The 22,348-nt window shown below is 45.2% G+C and overlaps 2 protein-coding genes across 10 annotated transcripts in view; both read left to right on the top strand.

The window, feature by feature from the left end:
• Positions 1-6,371, top strand: part of NEU2 (neuraminidase 2) — a 36,319-nt gene extending 29,948 nt beyond the window's left edge. For 3 of the 5 annotated variants that reach the window (XM_053952090.1, XM_053952089.1, XM_053952091.1), the window contains 2 exons: positions 3,360-3,564; positions 5,261-6,371. In XM_053952090.1, coding sequence (XP_053808065.1) covers positions 3,364-3,564; positions 5,261-6,199 — 1,140 coding nt within the window. In that variant the 5' untranslated portion in view covers positions 3,360-3,363 and the 3' untranslated portion in view covers positions 6,200-6,371. Of the gene's footprint in view, positions 1-1,336; positions 1,477-3,359; positions 3,565-4,230; positions 4,308-5,260 lie in introns of those variants that run through there. The other 2 variants (XM_053952092.1, XM_053952093.1) reach the window with 2 other exon arrangements.
• Positions 3,483-22,348, top strand: part of INPP5D (inositol polyphosphate-5-phosphatase D) — a 61,902-nt gene continuing 43,036 nt past the window's right edge. Inside the window, exons 1-3 of one of the 5 annotated variants that reach the window (XM_053952065.1) lie at positions 3,483-3,564; positions 10,579-10,810; positions 15,690-15,753. In XM_053952065.1, coding sequence (XP_053808040.1) covers positions 10,677-10,810; positions 15,690-15,753 — 198 coding nt within the window. In that variant the 5' untranslated portion in view covers positions 3,483-3,564; positions 10,579-10,676. Of the gene's footprint in view, positions 3,565-5,344; positions 5,423-10,578; positions 10,811-15,215; positions 15,506-15,689; positions 15,754-22,348 lie in introns of those variants that run through there. The other 4 variants (XM_053952066.1, XM_053952068.1, XM_053952067.1 and 1 more) reach the window with 4 other exon arrangements.

Genomic DNA, 22,348 nt, shown 5'->3' with positions numbered 1-22,348 from the left:
AGAAAGAGTTGACCAGCCATATTTTTTTCTCTTAAGAAAAAAAAATTACTACATCCAGTTCCCCTTTCTTACTCCTATAGTTCATGAAAGTACAGCTAACTCTCTGTCCAAGGTTGTTGAGTTGATACTGGTCTGAGCAATTTTTGTCTTCATGTGTACAGCTCTCCAGTCTCTTGCTTCTGTTTCAGGCCTTTGTATTCCTAAAAGTTTATATTTTTTTTCCAATTTAGCTCTTAGTGTTTCAAAAGATATTGCTGGATCTCTGTCTTGCCCATGTCCTTAGGGTGTGCTGGCTGCAACACTTTTTTCTTCCTTGCAGGCCAGCCAGTGCTATTTCAGTGAGCTTTAGGAACCCAGTAGCATCATGGACAGACACATCCCCTGGCAATGTAGCCTTGGAAGGACTAGCATGTGTGATTTGACTTCCTGCACTCCTGGAGTATGAACATTGGAACACTCTTTGTATGGCTGTCCAGTCAATGATTTGCCAATTTTGCTTCTTTTTTATTCAGAAGGGTCTAGTTGGTGGGCATGCCTTTGAATACAGGTTGGGGTCAAAAGAAAAATCAATTCCTTTCAGTTGGCTGGACAAGTAAATCAGAACTATTTTGCTTTCTTTTAATATATATATTATGAACTTAAAGCTTATTTAAAGATCCTGCATTTTTGATTCTGTGTGAAACTCACACTGTTATGACTCAGGTTCTGCATGAGAATCCACAAGGAAGAACACAAAAAAAGCTAAATACTGACTTTGTGTGTTTAAAAAAGGATGGAAAAGTTTCTTTGCAGGTGGATACACAGCATGTATATATATACATACAGCCATAATACCCACACTGTGTGTGGGAAATGTATGTACAAGTGTATACACACACACACACACACACACACACACACACACGTATCTCTGTCTGGTCTCTGGATAGATGGAAATGTCACTTGATTCCAGTATTTTCCTTGATTATAGTTGCTGTGTCCAGGAACCTCAGGCTTGTTTCTATGGCAGCTACTCCCAGTTCAGCTATTTCCTCAATCCCCATTTGGCAGTAAGTGGAAGATGTTGTGGCACTCACAGTGAGCATGTCACAGAGGGGCTGAGAATGTGGGCAGAGCTGCGTGCAGGTGACAGGCTCAGACAGGAGGGACTCATGTGCAGCAGGCTGCAGCATGGCCTCCTGTGGCACTGGTCTCTTGGCTTTCTATCAAGGGCTTCACGGACCAGCCCAGATTTCTCTCTCTCTCTCTCTCCCTTTTTTCTTCTTTATTTTTTTTTTCCTTTCTTTTCCTTCCCTGTTGCCCTGCTCTGAAGCAGGACTGCAAGATCAGGATGGCATAATGAGCAGGAACACTAGGGAACCTGTCTTGCACTAGACAGGCTGACTAATCTCCCTTTAAATAATCTCCCTTTAAATAGTCTGGAAGCACACTGGTGAGTTTCTCTTTCAGGAGCCATAAATAGCCAGATCCATGCTGGTAAGTAGCAAACAGCACAGTTATTTGTTCTAGGAAGGTCTTCCTATTTCCTTCATGTTATTGCATGGATAGCTGTGATCCAGTTCTGGTAACACTCTGTATGGTAGCAGTGCTGCTGCCCTTCCTCACGCTGCTGTATCTTCTGTGACAATGAGGAGGGAGCAGCTGCTCCTGGGAAATTGACTTCCCTTTCCAGTGCCTTTGGATCGGAGTGGCAGTGGAGCTGGGGCTTGCTGTGGACTGTACAGCTGGCTTTAGGGAGAGCAGTGCAGTTCAGACCGTTCTGAGCAGTGATGTGAGTTCAAAAATCTCACTGATATTTATGTACCTGGAACGCAAAAACAAGGAATATTTGAACACTTGCTGCCTAGCTATGGATCTGGATACAGTGGAATATATGGTCCTGTGAGCTTGGTAGCCTTGTGCTTCAGACTTGTCTGAAGGATAAACTCAGTTTATCTGTGTTTTCCTGACTCAGAAATAAATGCTGTTTAAAAAAAACCCAAAATTTACCAAGTCTATGTTAGTTAGGCTAGCTAATATAATCTTCTTAAAGATGGAAGAGTACAAAGCATTCTCCAGGTAGGTACAAGCACTCTTCAGCTATCTCCATATCTGGTCCTGAATTATCAAAGCAGCCTTCAAGAACATCAGGAGCTAATCCATGTCCAGTAGCTGCTATAGCACTTTCCAAGATTTAGGTAAATAGGAGAATCCTCAACGAAGAGGGCAGCAAGTCTTGCCTCAGCGAGGTAGGAGGCATTTGAATTTCTTACTCATAGTGTATTGTCATCTTCTTCCTGCTATCCTACCCACTCAATGCGTCAGAGATCTAAGGCTTGATTTTTTAATATTGATTTTTCTTTTTTTTTTCTTCCTCACCTTCTCTGCTGAGCAGGGAATATCCAAGCCTTCAGTTTCTGGTGCATCATGTGAGATTTTTTTTTTTTCATTTTATATTTTTCTTTTTTTTCTTTCTTATTTTTCCCCCATCTGCTGAGACACAATTCCCTTCATCTATTGGTTTTTTTACTGAGATGAGTTGGCTCACTGGTACAAGAGGGCAGAGGGTCAAACAGGTCTGAGGAGGGGAAGAGAGGATATGTGGGGGCATAGCACAGACCAGTTACACAGAGGCAGCTTCCCTAAATTGGCCCTCATGTTTGCTTTCCTTCATAACATTGCTATTAAATCACTGTAGAGAGGACAAGGTTTCTGCCTGGTCACATCCCAAGTGATGTGACTCCATTCAGACTGTTTTTTAATCTTATGGAAGGAGGGGTGTTATTTTCCTTTCCTTATTCATGCTCGGTGCTTGCCATCCTCAAACTGGGGCACACCTAGGGCCAGGGATTGCCTCAGTGTGTCATTTATATGGGATTTTAAGCTTATATTTGGCAAAGTGGAAGTTCTGTGCCAAGTTTTGGATACAACCTCAAAAGAGAAATTAATGGTCTTTTGAGAGAAATGACTACAATGTCTTATTATCAACAGTCTTCTGAATTACAGAGTAAACAAGAAAAAAAAACAAAAACAAAAAAACCCAACCAACCAACCAAACAAAACAAAAACCCAGCCTGTGCATTTAATTAGAAAGACAAAACAAAGCACAGCTTTTTAATTAACTGTATTTGGTGTACTTACCTTGCAACCCTCCAGCAGTCAGACCAGCCAGGCTGTTCCTGGGGTAAGTTTGGCCTGAGTTCCAGCTACTGCGTTATGCCTAGGGTCTCTTTGGAAAAGCAGAAGGAAAATACAAAGCTGAAAGTATGTTTCAATGCCCAACAAGTCCCACTGAGCAGAGAGAGCAAAAAGCAGTGGAATCTGCCCCATGACACTTTGCTGGGTGAAAATGCAGTGTGCTTTGTCCTCTTACCCCCCAGCACAATGGCTGCGTTCCCTGTCCTGGAGCAAGAAGCATTATTCCGGAACGGTACCTGGAGCTATCGAATTCCAGCCCTGCTCTACCTGCCACGGTTCAGCATGATCCTGGCCTTTGCTGAGGAACGAGAGGACCTAGTGGATGAACATGCCAAGCTGATAGCCATGCGCAGAGGCGTGTATGACCCAGCCACGCAGCACGTTCAGGTACCAGTGCAGGGAAGAAGCAGGGGACACTGCCCCCTGTTCTGCCCACCTGGCCCCACTGAGTGAAATGTATTTGCCCTCTTGCTGTAGGGACGGGGCAGCTTCTCCTCCCCAGGTATGGGAGACAAATCTGCCTATAAATAATGCACATCTCGTTATAAGTGCTGGGATTCAACCCTATGGGCAGCTGTTGGGGGGACTAAAATGGAGTCGATATTCTAGGGGTAGCTTTGACCCATCATTGCAGAGCTGGGGATGCAGATACAGAGATGGGACAAAAGTCCTGTTTTAGCAGGAAAAATGCGGTGGAGAGGCAGAAATACCTCAAGGAAGAGGAAGAAATGCCACAACAATGGGGAGGCGTAAATTAGTAATCAGTGACTATTCTTTTTTTTTTTTTTTTTTAAATTCATCATTTTAGGACTAATTTCTGGTTTAAAAAACTATTGAGAATAGCTAGTCTCTCCATGCAAAAGAAGTGTTTGGTTTGCTGGTGCCAGTGAATTGGCTACCTTATTAACCTATCAGTTATTATTAACACTTATGCTGCTGTGTGTCTGGGGGTAGTGGAAACTCTATTTATAATAATTTTTTGCATATGCAAAGGCATGAATGTCTTGGGGAAAATAATTTTTTTTCTATTCAAACCTTCATTGGTTGTCTTAGATTATAGGCTCTGAAAGAGCTGTAGTCTGCCTAGCAGAAGCAGCCTCTGAGCCCACCTGCAGTGTCATACCATTCAGGTAACCTCTTGTGTAATTCCCTGTTAGTGGGGTTCAGTTGGTCATAAACTTAGTAATTTGTGTTCATATGCTAGAGTTTCTTAAAATGGAAATACTAAATTTTCAATAAAAGTTAATATTAGTTGGATAGAAAAGGATAAGATATGAACAAAAAGGCTAATCAGCAAATCAGGGCAGAAAAGCTAATTAATATAATCTTACTGAAAACTACTGCTTTGCTTACCAAGCCAATAACACTATGTAGTCATAGTTTTCTAATTGCAATGCTAGTGTTAGAAGCATGATTGCGTTATGTGCTATTCATTTGAAGAAAACAGGGCTTGCTGGGTAGTTATACCAGCTCTGTGACCTATTTTCTGAGTCAGACAGCTCAGGGTCCAAATCTCCACACAAGAGTCACATAATCAGCCCTAGGAAGGTGCCCCAGTGTAGGCTGGGTTGCCCATTCACATCAAAGTGGAGGAACAGGAGCCCGAATGAACAGGGATTTGTCATCATCCAGGATGCTTGAAAAGGGCTTGGGTTTCTCTGTGACTTCCTAAAAAATATTGACACAGTGTCTGTACTAGCACACTTTGACCACTGGGCATGTCTGTGTGCCATATATATATATTTGTGAGGATTTCTGAAAGTTCAGCCGCTATAGCTTTTTAAAGGGTGTCATCAGCCACCAGCTGCATTGAGATATGGAGCTATCAGTTCCTCAGGGAGTAGTAATTGAAAAGGGTATAACCCACATGCTTGGTGTACATGATTTGCGTCATTGAAGTAATTTTCAGTTGCCTTTGGTGATGCCAGATTATTGTCTTCCCATTTCTTGCTCTATCCATTACCCTGCTTCTGTTCTTCCCATGCTCTTCTGTAGCTTTTATCCAGACATCCTTGCACCATAACGTGGGTCTCTTTGTAACAGTGTGTTCCATTCTTGTCTCTCTTCCCACGGACTGTGGCAGTGGAAAAGGATGGAGACCCTTGTCAGTGCACAGCTTGAAGGCCACCGATCTATGAACCCCTGCCCGGTATATGATGAAGTCTCGGGGAAACTCATCTTGTTCTTCATAGCCGTCCCAGGAAAGATCTCTGAGCAGCATCAGCTGAGGACAAAAATCAACCTGGTACGTCTCTGCTACGTCACTAGCATGGACCAAGGACGCACCTGGAGCACTGCCCAGGATGTCACCGACAGGACCATTAGGAATGAGTACAAGAACTGGGCCACATTTGCGGTGGGTCCAGGTCATGGATTGCAATTGCTCAATGAGGCCCGGAGCCTTGTGATTCCTGCCTATGCCTATCGTATCTTGGACCCCAAGCAACACCCCACCCCTCATGCCTTCTGCTTCATCAGCTCTGACCATGGGATAACATGGGAGAAGGGGAACTTTGTGGGGGAGGAGAGTGCAGTGGAGTGCCAGGTAGCAGAGGTGCATACCTGTGGCAGAAAGGTCCTTTACTGCAATGCAAGGAGCAACAGGGGAGCCAGGATCCAGGCTGTCAGCTACAACCATGGGCTGGACTTCGAGGGAGGCCAGCGGGTTGAAATGCTAATAGAACCTCCCTCGGGATGCCATGGAAGTGTTACTGCCTTTCCACCTCCCCCGGATGCCAGATGTCAAGATAGTTGGTTACTCTACGCTCATCCTACAGACCCAAGGGGTCGAAAAGATTTAGGAATTTACCTCAACAAAAGCCCTTTAAATCCAGCACACTGGACAAAACCCAGCATACTCTTCAAGGGCCTGTGTGCTTATTCGGATCTGCAGTACATGGGCGTTGGGCCTGATGGCTCACCTTTGTTCTCCTGCCTCTTTGAATATGGGACCCACAGACAATGTGAAGAGATTATTTTTGTCATGTTCACCTTGAAGCAAGCCTTTCCCTCAGAACACTGAGTCTCAAGCCTTTCCATCAGCATCCTTCCAAAAACCATCTTTGCTGATGCTTTTTACTGTCATTTCTCATCCCTTAGCAAAAGGGTATTTTTTTACTCCTGCTGCACACATAGTTTGGTGTTGGCTTGTTGTGTCTGTAGATTGTGAAGTCCATTAAACATACCACAACACATTTGGTTTTGTTTTCTATTGCCTGTTCTCTCTTTTTGTGTTTCTCTTTGGCTTTTTTTTCACACATCATATGCCCAAAACAAGTGTGACCTTTGTATAGGGCTTCTCATCTTGAGGTCTCTGATAGACTTCATCAGGGACACATGTGCTGACAGCGCAGGGGCTGCAAGGGAACAAATGGCAGCAGGTTATGCTGAGTGATATTTAGTAAGTTGTGGAGAAACTTCTAGAGAGGGCACTGGGCTTGCTACCCTATGTCTGCTGCCATCTTCTTCAGGAAGCTGCTTTCACTCTGGTAAGGAGCACTGCTTCTTGCAACCAGTGTAGGAATACGGGCACCTGTAATTTCCAGGGCTTTCTGTCTCCTTATTTCAGCAAGGCCATGTGATCCCTTGCTCTTGGGATATTCCATGCCAACTTCTTCAGTAGTTTTGGGGCTGCCTTGTTGACTTCCCAGGCACCCCAGAGGCTTCTGCCTAACTTAACCTTCTCCTTACTTCCCATGCTGTATTTTCTTGCTTATTCGCCCCTTTGCTGACACTGCATTGAGAAGGTGCAGTTTCCCATGTGTAAGAAAACCACAGCTTTGCGTGCTCTGGCTGCTCCCTCTCCCTGGGCAGTGATAGCTGGAGTCAATGAGGACACCAGGACCCTTCCATGTTGGGGGACAGAGCAAGTGGCAAAAATGGCATTTTGCCTATATGGAAACTGCAGGATCAGGACAGGTCTGCAGAGGGAGCTCCCAATTTAGAGTCAGGAGGGGAAGTGCTTGCTGGTCTTTCTAACACAACTGCCAAGCTGTGATCTACATAGCAACTACTCTTATTGTTGACAACTCCATGTCTTGTTATTACAGAATATTACTGGCATGAGGTACTATGTCAAACAAATAACATTGCCCCACTTTCAGCAAAAAACCACCAGTGTCAGAGGAAGGAGAACTGACCAAGGCCAGATTAACATAAAACACTCAAGCTGGAAGGCTTTCCAATGTAGACAGATTTTCAGCAGATTTCTGAATGAAACAGCTCTAGTTTTGGTGAGAGAGACACTATTCTACTACTACACAGTGTGTTTTGAAAGGAGGCATTATACAATGACTAGACAAGGGACTGACCAGAAACAAATGGCTACCATGCAAGACACATCAGAGCAGATGAAGCTAGGAAAGTGTTACCCATGCCTCTGGACAAAATTCTGCATATGAACCAGTCTGTGCTTGTTTCGTGTGTTGTATCCTGCGTGTGTGCACGTGTTCAATGACTGCAAGGAAAATATGTTTGTTCACCCTCTTCGTGAAGAAAAACACCTGCTTTTCAGAGGTCTCTCAGAACACATCCCCTTTGGTGAACACTACTAAGTCCCATAGGATCCTTTGCAGTGTCACTGCTCAGGTCAGTGAATATCTGTTTGCATAGTGCTCCTACCCCTGCCTTTTACTACCGACAGCTTTCATGGATGTTGGGAAAAGAGGCCCTGACTTTCCTCACTATGGAGATTTGTTTCAGGGCACCTGGATGCTGCAGATACCATGGGAGTGAAGGGATCTTTTGACCTTCACAGATACACTGGTAACTTGTCAAGCTTTTCCCAAGCAGCAGGTCAGTAACATGCTGGGCTGGAGTAGCAGAGTGGCTCAGGTAGCCAGTACTTTTTGGGTATTACTCATATGCACTTTAGATGTCGGCCAGAGTCTAAATAACCTTTGTGGCCAACAGCCTGTCACTGATGCCTAATTCAGGAATGGTATATTTAGCCTTCTGCAAAGCTAACTGCTGCCCTATAGACTTAACCTCCTCATCAGGTACTATGGAATACTTTCGTTTCATGACATGGAAATGCATACTTAAGTTTCTATCTGGCCAAGCCTGGCAGTTCCCATGCTGATGCAGTGCACAGGCTGAATATAAGTGGAGAGGAGGAACTGGGTGACCACTGTACATCTTGAATGATGCCACAGACAGTATTTATTTACTGGTTCTGGAGACGCTAGTGTGTGGACACCCATCTGGTACAGCACTACCTGGACATCTATAGCAAAGCCAGGTCAGATAAAGTGTCTATTATAGTGTCTTGGAGATAAGCTATTATTCCAAGCTAACAAGCCATTAGGGATCACAGAGCCGTTTATATTAGGAGATTGGGATTCACCTTTTGAGCCGCTGGAGCTGTACCTTGTTTTCTTTTAGGACCAAGAAATCCTCACACAAACCAGCCTGCATATTCGATTGTCACAATCATCAGTTGTACTTGGATCCCCTCCCCTTGTTTTTATCTCCAAGTCAAGGACTAGTGTGTGCCTGGACACAGGATTTGAAGGAAATAGCAGCAGATTGCTAAAAATCTATGTTGGTGGTGAGGTGGATAGAAGCTAAGTGTGCAGCTGATTAGTCTCAGATGTCTAACGAGGGCTTTTACCTGTTACCTGGTGTTAGTTTGCAGAAGATCAGGAGAAGCTCTCCAAATAGTTTCATTCTATCAAAATTGATGTTGTGAGCAGCTCTCTCTGCTCTGCATCCAGATATATGTCTGTTGCATGGGAGAGCACTGTGAGGTCAAGCAGTGGTTGACATTCAGAGCTGTTCTGCTTCCTGCTGCAGCTGTGCTCCAGAGGAGATACTGGAGGTAGCAGAAATCCCAAGGTGCAGCAGTGCCCTGTGGCCAGGCAGGGCTGTCAGGGCAGCTGCATGGTGCCTTTGCCATGTGCAGACTCTCATTTTGGTTTGGAGAATAGAGTTTGTAACCACTCTGTAGCTTACAGCTACTGGCAGAGCCACTTCATGGCATTCTGTGTCTGACTGCATTTTTAGGCATCCGAATCCATAGGAGTGTGTCTGCTAAGGACCCGTGTGGATGTTGGTGGAGCTGAAGGCCAGGTTCAGCTGAGCTAATTTTTGTGTGCAGACAGTGCTTGCTCAGCATGGACAGGAAGCCCTGCAAGGTTGAGTTCTGCTCATCTAGCAGGGCCCTGTTCTGGCTGCACAGCTTTGGGCTGCCGCTGCCCACAGTTTCATCTTACTGCAGAGGTTAAGCTGGACACTGGAGACCAAGCCTCTGCATAGATGAGAGCAACAAGAAGGCTTACAGGGATGGATGCTGGGTTGTGCTGGTTCACTCTCCCTCTCCACACCCTCTCCACTCCACACACACATTCTAGTCTTTCTAGCCTCCCCCTGTGCAGTGACAGTCTGTTCTCTCCTGCCTTGCTGTCCATGCAGTGTACAGCATAGCACTTTGTGCATGGTCCAGGTACTGCAGTTCCAGCACTTCTCCTGGGTCTGGGAACCAAGGGTTGCATAGGGCTAACAGGGTTTGCACCTTTCCTCTGCCTCTGGACTTTGAGTTTCAGCTCAGCTGCTGCTTTCAGGTATAGCTCAAATGTGGATGTGCACAGGGCAGTGTGGTTGGAGGTACAAGATAGACAACCAAAATTGTCATGCAGGCAGTGCCCCTGTAGAAATGTTCTGGCATTGCTGCAAACATGTCTTGGAGATGCAGCACTAAGCATATCACACAGCATAGCTGAGGGACAGATGTACAGACAAAGAAAAGGGAAGTGAAAGCTCCAGTTCTCCCCTCTCTGACGCAGGTTGCAGACACAGCTTTGCTCTATCCCACCTTTGGGGATTTAGAGTAGGAAAGATCTTTGAATCCATCTCACAGTAGCTGACAGGGAGCTTTGGTCAAAAATCCCCAGCACAAATCAGCCTTTCAATCTGCTTCTATGCGTGGAGACATGCAGTAATTATTTTAGTTTTTTCAATACTTTGAAGTTCCCTCCTCACACTTAGTTAGATAGGACTAGTCAAGGCAAGAATGGGGCAGTCAGTGCTATGTATCCTAATGCACAGTGTGTTTCTGATCAGAGATTTATTTATTCCCCATGGAGATCTGTAGAGGGTAGGACAGAGAGACAGGAAAAAGAAGAAATCTCAAAGGATCTGGCAGGAGATCGTAAATTGGACAGCAGGCCACCAAAACCTGGGGGACTGAATCTGTGAGGGAGTAGAAGAGATCACCAGCTGGGACTTTTGGACACAAAGCATGAGGGAAAGGCAGGGAACGTGGGCTTGCTAGTCACTTCAGCAGCAGAATGAAGAGGGAGAGTGGGGGCTGCAGGGATATGTCACACTCACTCTCTGAGCTGTTTGAGTTGAGGAAGTTGTCCGTGGCTGAGTTTCCTTTCCCTCTCTGTGCTATTGAAACAGGAAGCTGGTGAGCCGAAGCTGGCTGATCGTTACACACAGACACACAGGCAGCTCTGGCAGCTCCTGTGTTGGCATTCAGGTTTCCTCCAGCTCCAGCGATGGATCAGGGCTGGTACCACGGCAACATCACTCGCTCCAGAGCTGAAGACCTGCTCTCCAAAGTAGGCAAGGATGGCAGCTTCCTTGTGCGGGCCAGTGAGTCAATTGCTTCAGCATATGCACTCTGCGTGCTGTAAGTACAGCGTTCACCGCGCCCTCAGCCCACACTGCTATCCCTGCTGGGCAGGGGTCACTCCTGCCTCCTCCCCAGCACAGAGGCAAACAGGTGCTGTACTCACTGGGAATGTGCAGCCCTCCTCAGGGCTCCGCTGGTTTCACCAGACTGGGCCAATGGGGTGGGGAAAGGTTAGGAGCTGAATAAATCCATAGTTTATGTACTCCTGTACTGCTCACACTGCTCCTGCCCCTGATTCAAAAGGAGAGAATGGTCAAAGGCACTGCTGCCATGCTCTGAGAGAAAATAACCTCTTGAACTTCTGTAGTGTCTTAACAACTTCGGTCAAATATTTATCTTTAGTAACCCCAGTCCCAAGCCTGGGACCTCCCAGGCACTTTTCTTGCTCTGGTTCAGTGTATGTTTGAGCTCCCTGCTTGTACTGTGTTGCATTCAGCAAAGGCTTGAAATAGTTCCTGGAGCTGTGAATAGTATACCCAGCAAAACAGTGATTCCACCTGCATCATTAATGTGGGTCATGGGGTTAACGTTTCATGTGGGGAATAGGGAGAGAAGTGCTGGCAGCCCTGATCCCCTCATTCTGGGTTAGGTCAGGAACCAGAGAGCAAGACCTCCTGCCCTGGGTTTGTGAGAGGCAGGTTTTTTTTTTCCTGGAGGCAGGAGAGCAGGGCTGAGAGGAGACTGAAGTCAATAGGTAAAATCTGAGACATTTAACATGGTCTTACAGAGAGATCAGACAGTTGCTCCTTGCTTAGGAGTGATCAAGAGAGCCCATGTGGGATTCTGTCAGATCCTCTTTGCTGCCATTTTGCAGCAGATCAATGAAACTCATTTAATCTTTATCCCACATTACATTACAAGCAGGTTTCTCATTTTCTGTCTGAAAGTATATTTCTTGTAGTGATGAAGATGGTGCTGCTGTTTATAACTCTGGGCTAACTGCTTGTCTCTGAGGTCAGATTCTGGTGACAGCACTGTCGGCTGCCGAGTGCCATGGGGCTGGGTAACCGCCCCGTGGGCGTAGGTGTTGGACTGCCAGGGAGTGGTGGCTTGGGAGTGGGTGTCTTCACAAGGCGCAGAGAGCCTCAATGTCTGCCTGTTAAGGTGCTTGAAATAACACAGGGAAGAGTTTTGTCTTTCTGGAAGGAGCAGAGAAAGAAGGGCAGCTGCAGATGAATAGCCAGTGCTAGTAGGAAGGAGGAGAGAAAATCCTGTAACAGGGGCTGAGGGCCCAAGTGGTCAGTCAGGGAACAATTTACTAGAACAGACTGTTGCTTCCATTGAGTGATTTTAGTATTACCCCGTTGATTTGACTTGTAACCAGTATGTACACAAAATATTTTCACCAAGTGATGGTGGGGATTATAGAAAGGGAAGGTGCTGCAAAAAGGCCTACTAACACGCATTTGCATAAGTTTTTCCATTGTAAATGTTTATGCAGCCGGCTTTGAAAGCCTTTTGTGACTTGAGAGACATGGGATCAGGAAACAGAAACAATATAATGACCACGATTTTCTGAACCGGAAGCCAAAGGTTATATTCTTAAATCCATTCTGAGGTAGCTAATATGAACGGCTTGCTTAAAGAATTAGGGAGCACCCAGCCTTGCCAGCCAAGAGCAGCTGGATCAGAGGTGCAAAGGGCTGGGAAGTCTGGGAAACATCACGCAGACTGCTGTCAAACGATCTGACAAGCTTTCAGCTTATGCTGGCTTGCAGTTAGCTTGTGGAGAGGTGGTGAATAAATCTTTCCCTCTGAATGTCATCTCCACAAAATGGGCACCTTTGCTGAAGCTGAAAACTTCCTCAGAGATGTATCAGTTTCAGTTGTGCTATTGATTGGGAGGTGTTTGAAGTTTGAGCTCTTCAGTTACTTCTGTTTAAAAAATAGAGAGGCTGGAGACAAAGAATGGGTGAGTGGAGAATTGAAAGGCTGACTGCAAATTGTTTCCACGAAAGAGAATTATGTTGAAAAGGAGCAGGTGTCACTGTGTATACATATGGAAAACAAAAAAACATGAAATTTGCTCTGAAAAAGAAATGTCATATTCTACAAAGCTCTAATATTTATTGGGCAGATCAATCAAGATCCAGCAAAAGCATTTATTATTATAATATCATAGAATGAAATAATGATTTCATTGAAGAGCTGCTTTAGAAAAACAGGGTTTGTATAAATATAGACAAGTTAGGGGAGGTGTATTTGGAGAGCCTTTTAAGAGTGCCTTGCCTCCTTTTCTGAAACTTAGAGCAGCAGCATTTAGAGAGTGAAAGACTGGGGAATGCTCCTCCCCCTGCACAGCTGTCCCCTGCTCTGGTCACACTGCCCCATAAAAGGCAAAAGGCAAAGCTCTTTTCCTCCTCCTTTCTCTGTGCCTAAATAGTTTGATCTGTCAGTTTATTGACAAGAAATGGGCTTTTTTACTCCCCTGGAGGGGAATGCCTGAATCCTGAAATCCAAAGGAGACTGCTTAGTCTTCCCTGCACCTGAACTGGTACCGTTCCTTCAGGGTATCTTCTGTTGTCAGTTCATCCAAGAACGTCTGCAGGACTAACAACATTTTCTGGAGGTGACACTCAAGGACCAGCTGCAGCTTTGGGACCCCTCTAAGAGGACCCTACCTGTGAGATGTCCTTTTCAATGCCATGTCTCTCTCATGATGCACTTGGCACATGGCACCAGGCCTAGCACAGCGGCCCTGTTCAGTGCTTCAGACACTCCCAATACGCACATCATCACCTGTGCATAAAAACATACAGCAGGAGAGGAAGTAGAAAATGCCTGCCTTGTCACACTGCTACCTCCTCTGGTTGGTTGAGAGGACAGAGAGATGACAAGTACTTGGAGACTTGTTTAAGCCGAGGCTGATGTTTTATTTACCCTCCACATGGACAGCCTGAACAATGACTGAACAATTCTGAACTCAACCCAGCTTTTAGGGAGGACCTAGAATGTGATGGTAACTGGGACCATATAACTTGACAGTCAGGATGCTGAGGAGAGGAAGCCTAAGGGTAAAAATGGAGTAAGAATCCCGGTCTTCTCCATCCACATGCACTAAATTAGGGGACTGGCAAGGAGGATTCCTCCTTTGATCCTAGGAGTGTTCCTCCCTTCTCCCGTCTCACCCAACCACCCTTCTTTCACTGTTCTTATACTGATCTTACTGGTCCTCAGCCTAAACCTCTTTTCAAGCATTATGACAGCAGCCTTGAATGGTCTGTGTGATGGGTCACTTTCTGCGAAGGCCACATCAGGGTCCTCTTGTGAGCAAGAGAGCCATTGGACTGCTTCATTTATCAATTTCATAATCCCCCCCACACACAAATTGTCTGTGCTGCATAAATAATTCTGCTTAGCTCTATTTGAATATCAGCAGGAGTAAATGGTGTAAGAGGGCTGCATTGACATATAAAAACAAACCCCATCCTCTTCCTTGGTTCATATCCTCACCTGGCACTGATTGCCCTGGTATAGGTGGAATTAGCAGTGCTGTAGCTGTCCTACAGTTGGCGATCATGTCTGTGACTTCCAGCTCTGTACCAGATGTGAATAAATAGATGCCTGAGAAATGAGCTCTAGAAACAGCTTGAATTCTTCTGCGTCCTTTGCGTTAATGCTATCAAAAGACACACGTTCATGTGGATACATGACTCAGTCCTCCAGACATCCTGGAAAAACTCAGCTATGATCTATGAGGAATTTATTTTCATTTCCAATGTCTCTTTGTGACTCCTCATATAATGCTGCCTGAAATCCTGGCAGTCTCCTCTCTCCTGTGTGGAATGATTCTGAAAGGCGTATGATGAATAGACTCACATCACAACTCTGAGAGATTAGGATGTTTATTGATTTGCCTGATCTCCCCAGCTGGGGGGCTGACCTCAGCCCACATTTTGTGACAATTCCACAGATAGTGCAATGTTTCTGTTACAAAGCAAGGAAGATCTGAGTGTGTATTCTGTTCTTTCTTTTGAGAAAGAAGGGCTTGAACTTGCAACTTTTGGTGGCTCAAAGCAATATTGTATCTTTTAAGTGCTTTGCAGATGACTTAAAAGATTTGATCAATCTTTTGTTGTTAGGAAGGCGAAAATATATTTTCTAGTCAATACTTCTTGGGTGAACTGCACAAAGCTCAGCAGCTGCTGAGGGAGGTCAAGCTTACAGTGCTGTTCAGGCTTCCCTTGGGCTCCTGTGCATTGATGTGACCCTCCACTGAACACAAGACTCCTCCATTTTCCCTTAAATAAGAATCTAATTGAATTTAGCTGGGACAAAGTATTTGTTGTGGGTGCCCTACAGATGCGCATGTACAGTGTGCATCCACACCAGGTGAGATGGGTTTTCATTTAAACTCTTGTTTAGGATTTGTGGATAAAAATGTGCATGGCAATCAGCTGTTGTACTGTGATTTAGCTGAAATACATTATTTGCTTTTTCCAATGCAAGTCAATGCACTAGCCCTTCAGTTTACTCATTTATTGCTGATTTTGGCCCTTTGCCTTTGGGATTTCTGCTTTTTCATTTCTTCCTGCGATACCTGCTCTACTGACAGCTAGAGCCACTTGGTGTTTTCTCTCTTTCCGGCCAGAAGAAGAGTGGAATAACTCCCTCAGAGCTAATGCTGATATCACTTTCTGCAGTGACATCTCCAAGCAGACGTTCCTGTTTCAGTGACCAGGAACACTTCAGGTTTGTGTTAGTCTGCAGGCTTCAGGAAAAGAAAGTAAGAAAGAGAAATGGTTTAAAACCCTTGTGCATGAAGCAATCTATATGTCTCAGGATTTTCCAATGTCTTTTCTCATAGGGAGGGATGCCATAGTGAGATTCCCTTCTGGACATGGTCTAACCTTATATCACCTGTGGTCTGTTCCAGGTACCGGAATTGCGTTTATACCTACCGAATTCTGCCCGATAAAGAAAATAAACTAATTGTTCAGGTAAGCCATCTCTGTACTATTTGGTTCCACAAAAATGTATTTGAGAACTGCTGGTTTTCAAAGTAATTCTAATACCAACAGAAAAAAAAGATATAAGGAATTAAATAATGTCAGGCCAGCACAGTGCTGGTCTCCACTCTGCTACCGTGGAGATTTCAGTTTTCGGTTCAGTCCATTCCATAGCTGTGGCCATTGGCACACTCTTTAACACACACGCCTTCAATTCCTAGTGGCACAGCCATGTTTTATGTAACTGAGAAGCTCAGCATGACTTTTCCTCTGAAGCCTACTTCTTATCAATGCATCATGGATCTTTTCAATCCAAAATTGTAGCACAGTTGCCTACACCTAGAGGATGTAAATTGAGTTCTGGTCTCAGGATCCAGAAAGCACCAAGACTGAGGGCAGGAATTTCCGATGTTCTGTTTATTCCTATTTTGATTTAGGAGCCTAAATGAGCCACTTCCCCTTCCGGTGCCACTTCCCCTTCTGGTGCCACCTCTCAGCCCCTATTTTTTAATATAAATCATGAAACTTGAGGTGGGGAGGGAGGCGTGGACTCCTACAGCCCCAAGAATTGGGCATGGGTTTACTGGGCAACAGTGGGAGCTGCAGCTGACCCATGCTCTTGGCACAGTCAGTGCTGCAAGGCCATTCCCTGCTAAACGGAATGGAAATGCCCAGGCTACCCAGTCTGCTTTGCTATTCAGAGTGGTTCTGCAATAATTCCTTCCCATTTCAGTTGACAGCTAGCTTCCCACACTATAAATCAGATTTCTACCAACTTCATGAGCAGCTTATACGTCTCTCATGCACCATGTTAGTTGTGTATTTCCTCATGTGCTTTGGGATTATCAGTGTTTCTTTGAGATCTCCACTAAGAGGCAGCATATCTGAAACTGAAGTCATGACTTAGTGAGAACAGTGGCATGCTGGCAGCTTGCTTTCAGCTGTGGGCTTTTGGTAAGAATGGTGGATTGTGTGTCCTGGGTGCACAGATCCAACTTGGCTCCTTCAAGAACTACTTTTGAGTATCTTGGGCTGTTCTCAGGAGCCCCACTCAGATGCAGCTCTGCACAGACACAGCTGTATTGCCTCGAAGGCTAACTCCAGGCTCTTGGTGCTGCACTCCAGAGGACTGTGTGCCCAGGGCCAGCCACTATGGCCCTGTTGCCTTGACAGCTGGATTCCCCAGAGCCATTGAGATTCCTCTGCCTCACTTGCACTTCTGTTTCTGAGGAGGAACTGGCAGCAGGAGTCTATGCTGGACATGACCTGGGTCTGTAGTGTTACTATAGCATGTCACCAGAGTTCATCCCTCTTCATGAAGCACTGGCTGACACTGTGCTGAGGAACTTGTGCGGGCTCAGCCAGGTGCAAGCCTGGGACCAGACCCCAGCTGGAACCAATAACTTGCCATTCCCACCTGGCTCCACACTGTGCTGTAGGCTCTTTGTAGTGATACTTGATACTCCCCCATCTTGTGATATATCCCAGCCATTCTGTCCTAAAGCATGTGTTTTGGTGCATTGTGCTGGTGTGATGTGGTGGTGGTAAGAGCCCAGAAGGTAATATGGTGTTTATCTTTGACAGTACCCAGAGCAGCTGCAGAGATTGGGGTCTCACTGTGCCAGAAAGCTCACGGATGGAGCCCCACAGGCAGGGAGAGTGTTGGGGGACACCTGAGGCCCAGGCAATGGGCACAACTATCTATGTCCCACACCAGTTCTGTGTTATGGCTAGCATGGGACCCTGGCACTGCTAATGGTGTCCTTGCTTTTTGCACTGGCAGCAGTATGATGAAAGGAACTTGTGGAACCCTAATGCTGAATAACTTTGTGGTATGAGTTTGACAGCTGCTTTGTCTTTTAGAAAACAAGCACAGAAATGATCCTATGTTGGGTTTTCCCCTGTGGGAGAGGAAGAAAAGCAGGCCAGAGGGTATCTGCAAAGGCAGCCACACAGCCCCACACTTTGTCCCTCTGTGCACTGGGCAAGCTGTGCCCCCTCCTTGTCTCTCAGCTGCCCTGATGGCAGATCATGTGAGAAACACTGGACATGCAGCCTGGCCTGCAGCCTGTTCTAGCAGGACACCGATGCCATGAGTGACAGGAGAGTTTGAAATCTGAGCAGAGAGCAATGTACCTGTGTGCAGCTACTCTCTGGAGAGTGCTGGGGTGCACAGGCTCTTCACAGCACCTTCCAGGGAAGGTCTGTGCAGGGAGTTCTGTGTACTACAACCCAGGAAGATGTGAGTTGGGCTTCCCAATTTGTACTGGGTCCGTGATTGTTTCTGCTCTGACAAAGGGCCTGTTTTCATGTACAATTCTTGTCTGCGGAGTTGTACAGTGCACAGAGCACTGCAGCCGTAAGAAATCTTTGTTTCTCTGTGCTGTAGCAATGGGCAGCTCTCCTGCTGGATCAAGGTTTATGAACAAGAAATTTGTGAGATTCTCTTGGGTCCCATGTTGTGGTTGCAAGGGATTTCTCTTGTTCCTATGTCATGGAGTGCAGAGGGACTGTGGTGGAGTACCTTTGTAAGCTGGGTTGCCAGGAGCTGTAGGTTGAATATCAGGAGTAGGCTAAATACAGTGTGTTGTTAACTCATGTTTTGAAGACATGACACCTCCTGCTTTGTGCTGCCTTATTCCAGTTCTGAGGTAAAGGCAAATGAAGGGGGCTGGCTTCTTCCGGCAAGAGAAAGATGCAGTGAGAGTTATAATTAAGGCTCAGAGGGAAAACAGTCCTGTGTTCTTGGCTGCTGTTCTTGGTACAGTGTTCCAGCTGGCCCAGGCTTTTTTTTGGTCTATCGATTTTTGGATAAATCAAAAACTACTTCATGTGTCTTAAAAGATCAGATTCTTGAAAAATTACTTTTTTGCAAGGATCTAAAAGCTGTTGAATAGGATGGAACGTGGATATTTTAAAAAATCCCATTAATAAAGGAAAGGGTCTACTAATCCTGTGGAACTAGATCAGGTGTTAAATTAATACAGCAATCAATAGATGCTTCTCATTTCTGGATTGATAAAAATTATTTAGGAAGAATTCAATACTCAATCTTGAGATTAGCCTGTATTGATTAGAAATATGAGCCCTGATTATCAATGTGACCTTTTTTTTTTTAACCTGCACAGCACTTCTTCCTAAAAAAAGGGCTGTCTTCCTGCCCAGATCTGGACTGTTGTCTGTCAGGAATTTTTCTTGATGACAGCAGGTTTAGAAGATCTGTCATATCACAGCTACATACACAGCACATGTGATATGACAGCTCTCCCTCTGCCACTCTGTGAAGTTTTTTCACCCTTAAAGTGCAAGTTGCATCACTTTTTTTGTTGAGTTTTGGAGACTACATTTGATTTTTCTCAAGCCTGGTCCCACCCTAATGGAATGATAGTGTCATTTTTTTTGCATGGTTAAATTAACTGTTCAAGGACAGGTGGCAGAAAGGAAAGTACACATTTTTGCATGCAAAGGTGCACTTTTGCATTCAGGTTGAATAAAAAAATATTGGCATATGTCCTTCCAGCATTTTGTAGCATGGTTTGTGATCTGCCATTAGGATTTACATCTGTAGCACCTCTACAGCAGTTAGCATGGTCAGGAATCTCTCTTGCCTGCTATATCTGGAATTCATCTGGTGTCCCCCCAAAGCATAGTGAGCTGTAGAGGTCACTGTAACAGGCAGCTTTCTTTAAACACAAATAGAATTTTTGCCTTTCTTTTCTGATGAATTTTCTCCTTTCATTACTTGAGACTTTAGAATATATGAAAGCATGGCTTGGATGAATCAAACTTGCATCCTGCTGATGAAAACATTTAAGGAAGGAGGGTAGGGTAATGAAAACTCCTTGAAACACAGGATCTGTAGCAACAAGTAGAGATCTTTAGTCTGAGTCATCAAGATAGTCAAGATATCCCTGCTAGTTTACAAACTCTTGCTGCAATAAGAGAGAACAGGAAGAGAGCAAAAAACACACAGAGATCCAGGAGCAGGGGCAGGAGGCTGGAAATAACTGCCCCTGAGTGAGTTCAGCTGCTGCCTGCCTGTGGGCACATCATAGCTGAGGTACTTTACTTTCTTCTCTGTGAAAACAAATATGATTTTCCCTTGCTTCAGTGGGGAGACATAATTAATGTGTAGCTATTGAATATTTGGAGACTAGCTAAGTGTAATCATGTTTGTGCAAAGAGGGGTAAAGCAGCAAAGGAGTCCTTGGGCATCACGGGACCAAACTAAACACCAAAGACAAACTAAAGACACTAAAATTGCCTTTCTCAACTAGGCATCTATGGTCAGTTCTTACCATCCAGATTCACAGAAGATATAACTTTCCTGTGCTGTCACTGAAAGCATCTAATTTATTCAACTGGCTGAGGTGTCAATATGACCCTCATCACTGCCCACTCTGCATTCCTTATGACCTTAGCATCCCCTCAACAAATGGGGAACTTGGCCCAGTCAAGGACTGGGTTACTGAAAATAATTTTAAACATCGATCCCTGGCTGCACTTACCAGGATCAGAGGATGTGTGTGATACATCAGTATTCATCCCCCCTCATTTGGATGTACAGTCAAAGCTGTCATGTAGTCAAAGCCGAGTTGTATCTGTAGTGAGCAGGAAAGAAACCAGTTTCTCATCTGGGTGGGCTGAAGTGTCCTTGGCAGGTCCTGTCTCTGTTGCCTAAAAAATAACCCCCTTAAACTGCCAACCTTGGCAGGCTGCAGTCAGGTGAGGATGTTCCCATTACAACTGACTCTTGTTCCGTGTGAGAAGGTGCTGAGGTCAAGAGCTGCTGTTGAAAACCTGTGGTACTACCCTTGCCTAATGCTTTACCCTCTATTGCCTGTATATACTTCACCTTCAAAGGGTCACTGCCAAGAATATAACCTGCCTCATGAGTGAGGATGCTTGAAAGAGGTGCTGAGAAGGAACAAGACACTGGTCTTGGCTGGTCAGTAAATATGGATTGGAATAGGGTAAAGTGGACTTTGATGTCCTTCAGTTTCTGGTGCATCTTGGACAGGAGTTCACAGCTCATGTTATCTGCTGGTGCAGTGAAATCAATAATTTCTCAGGGGCAACTAGATTGCATCTTATGTTCTGCTAGATAACACTTCATAGGTCATTTGCAGGATCAAGTACTGGCATCGTGCCACTGTGTGTGAAGGCTGGGGGAGATATCCTGGTGGACAGATGGCAACACTGCACAAACAGGGCTGGCACCAAAGAAGTCCTTTGTAAAAGCTGCTGAGAGAGTGAACCTAGTAGTTACAGGAGCAGCTTTGGCTTGTGGATAAAGGTGGAGTCTCCTTAAGAAACTGGGGTCACCTGCAAAGCAGCCTTTTGGTAGCATGTGCAAACTCACCTTGAGTCCTGTGGGTAGTTTCAGGTACCACAATATAAAAAAGACATCAAACTATTGAAGAGTGCCCAGAGGAGGCCATGAAGATGGTGAAGGGTCTGGAGAGGCCATATGAAGTGTTGCTGAGGGCACTTGGTCTGTTCAGCTTGAGCAGAGGAAACTGTGGGGAGACTCATACAACTTCCTTGTGAGGGCAAGAGTGGAGGCAGGTACTGATCTCTTCACTCTGGTGAACAGTGGCAGAACCCAAGGGAATGGCTAGAGCTGTGTCAGGGGACAATTAAGTTGGATATCAGTGAATGGTTCTTCCCCCAGAGGGTGGTGGGGCACTGAACAGGCTCACCAGGAAATGGTGATGCCCCCAAGGATGCCAGAGCTCCAGAAACATTTGGACAACGCTCCCAGGCACAGGGCGGGATGTCTGTGCCAGGCTAGGAGTTGGACTTGATGATCCTGTGGGTCCCTTCCAGCTCAGCATATTATGTGGTTCTCTGGTTCTATTATATATATATAATTATTATAATATATAATGTGCTGTCTTGTGTGCTGGGTGGCAGAATCTGGCCTCAGCCTGAGGAAGGTGCAGCCTTATTGTGCTTTCCTGTGGGTATGACCTGGTGCTTGACCAGGTTTGGTTTTTTTCTTGTGTTACCCTCAAGTCTGCTCTTCCATTCATGCCTCTAGGTGAGCTCTTGCTTCAAGCCAGATCCTATCTTGAAATGTTGTGGGTTGCTAAAGATGGAGGTTCATGCCATCCACAGTGCCTTAAATGCTGCTTATATCTTTTGTCTGCCCCAGAGGAGAGGGCAGAAATAGAGCTTGCCTGGAGCAGAAATAGGAAGCACTTTATATTTTTGAGCAAAATGGAATTTTTTTTTTTAAAGGTGCTTTCACATGAAATGTTTCATTTTGATTTTGAACTTTTCATAAGTGATCATGGTGTTGCCAGGATGTTAAAGGAAAATGTTGTTTCAGATGGAAAAATTGGATCACCCTTTTGAAAGAGTCCAGATAAGCAATTTGAACATGACACCTGCCTTCATTAGAAAGGCAGGAGTCTGCCAAGGAAGGCAGGAATCTCCCTCAGAATGGAAAATATGATCCTCTTCCCTCTGAATTATTATAGCTTCAAAATTATGGGGCTTTCAGGCAAAGATACGAGAAAAGCAATAACAGTTCTTGACTAGAAAATGTGTATTTATGTATTCTCGGCCTTCTCTCGGCCGC

The sequence above is a fragment of the Vidua chalybeata genome, chromosome 10 (genome assembly GCF_026979565.1).
Source record: "Vidua chalybeata isolate OUT-0048 chromosome 10, bVidCha1 merged haplotype, whole genome shotgun sequence".
NCBI lineage: Eukaryota > Metazoa > Chordata > Aves > Passeriformes > Viduidae > Vidua > Vidua chalybeata.
This window is presented reverse-complemented; position numbering and strand designations above follow the sequence as displayed.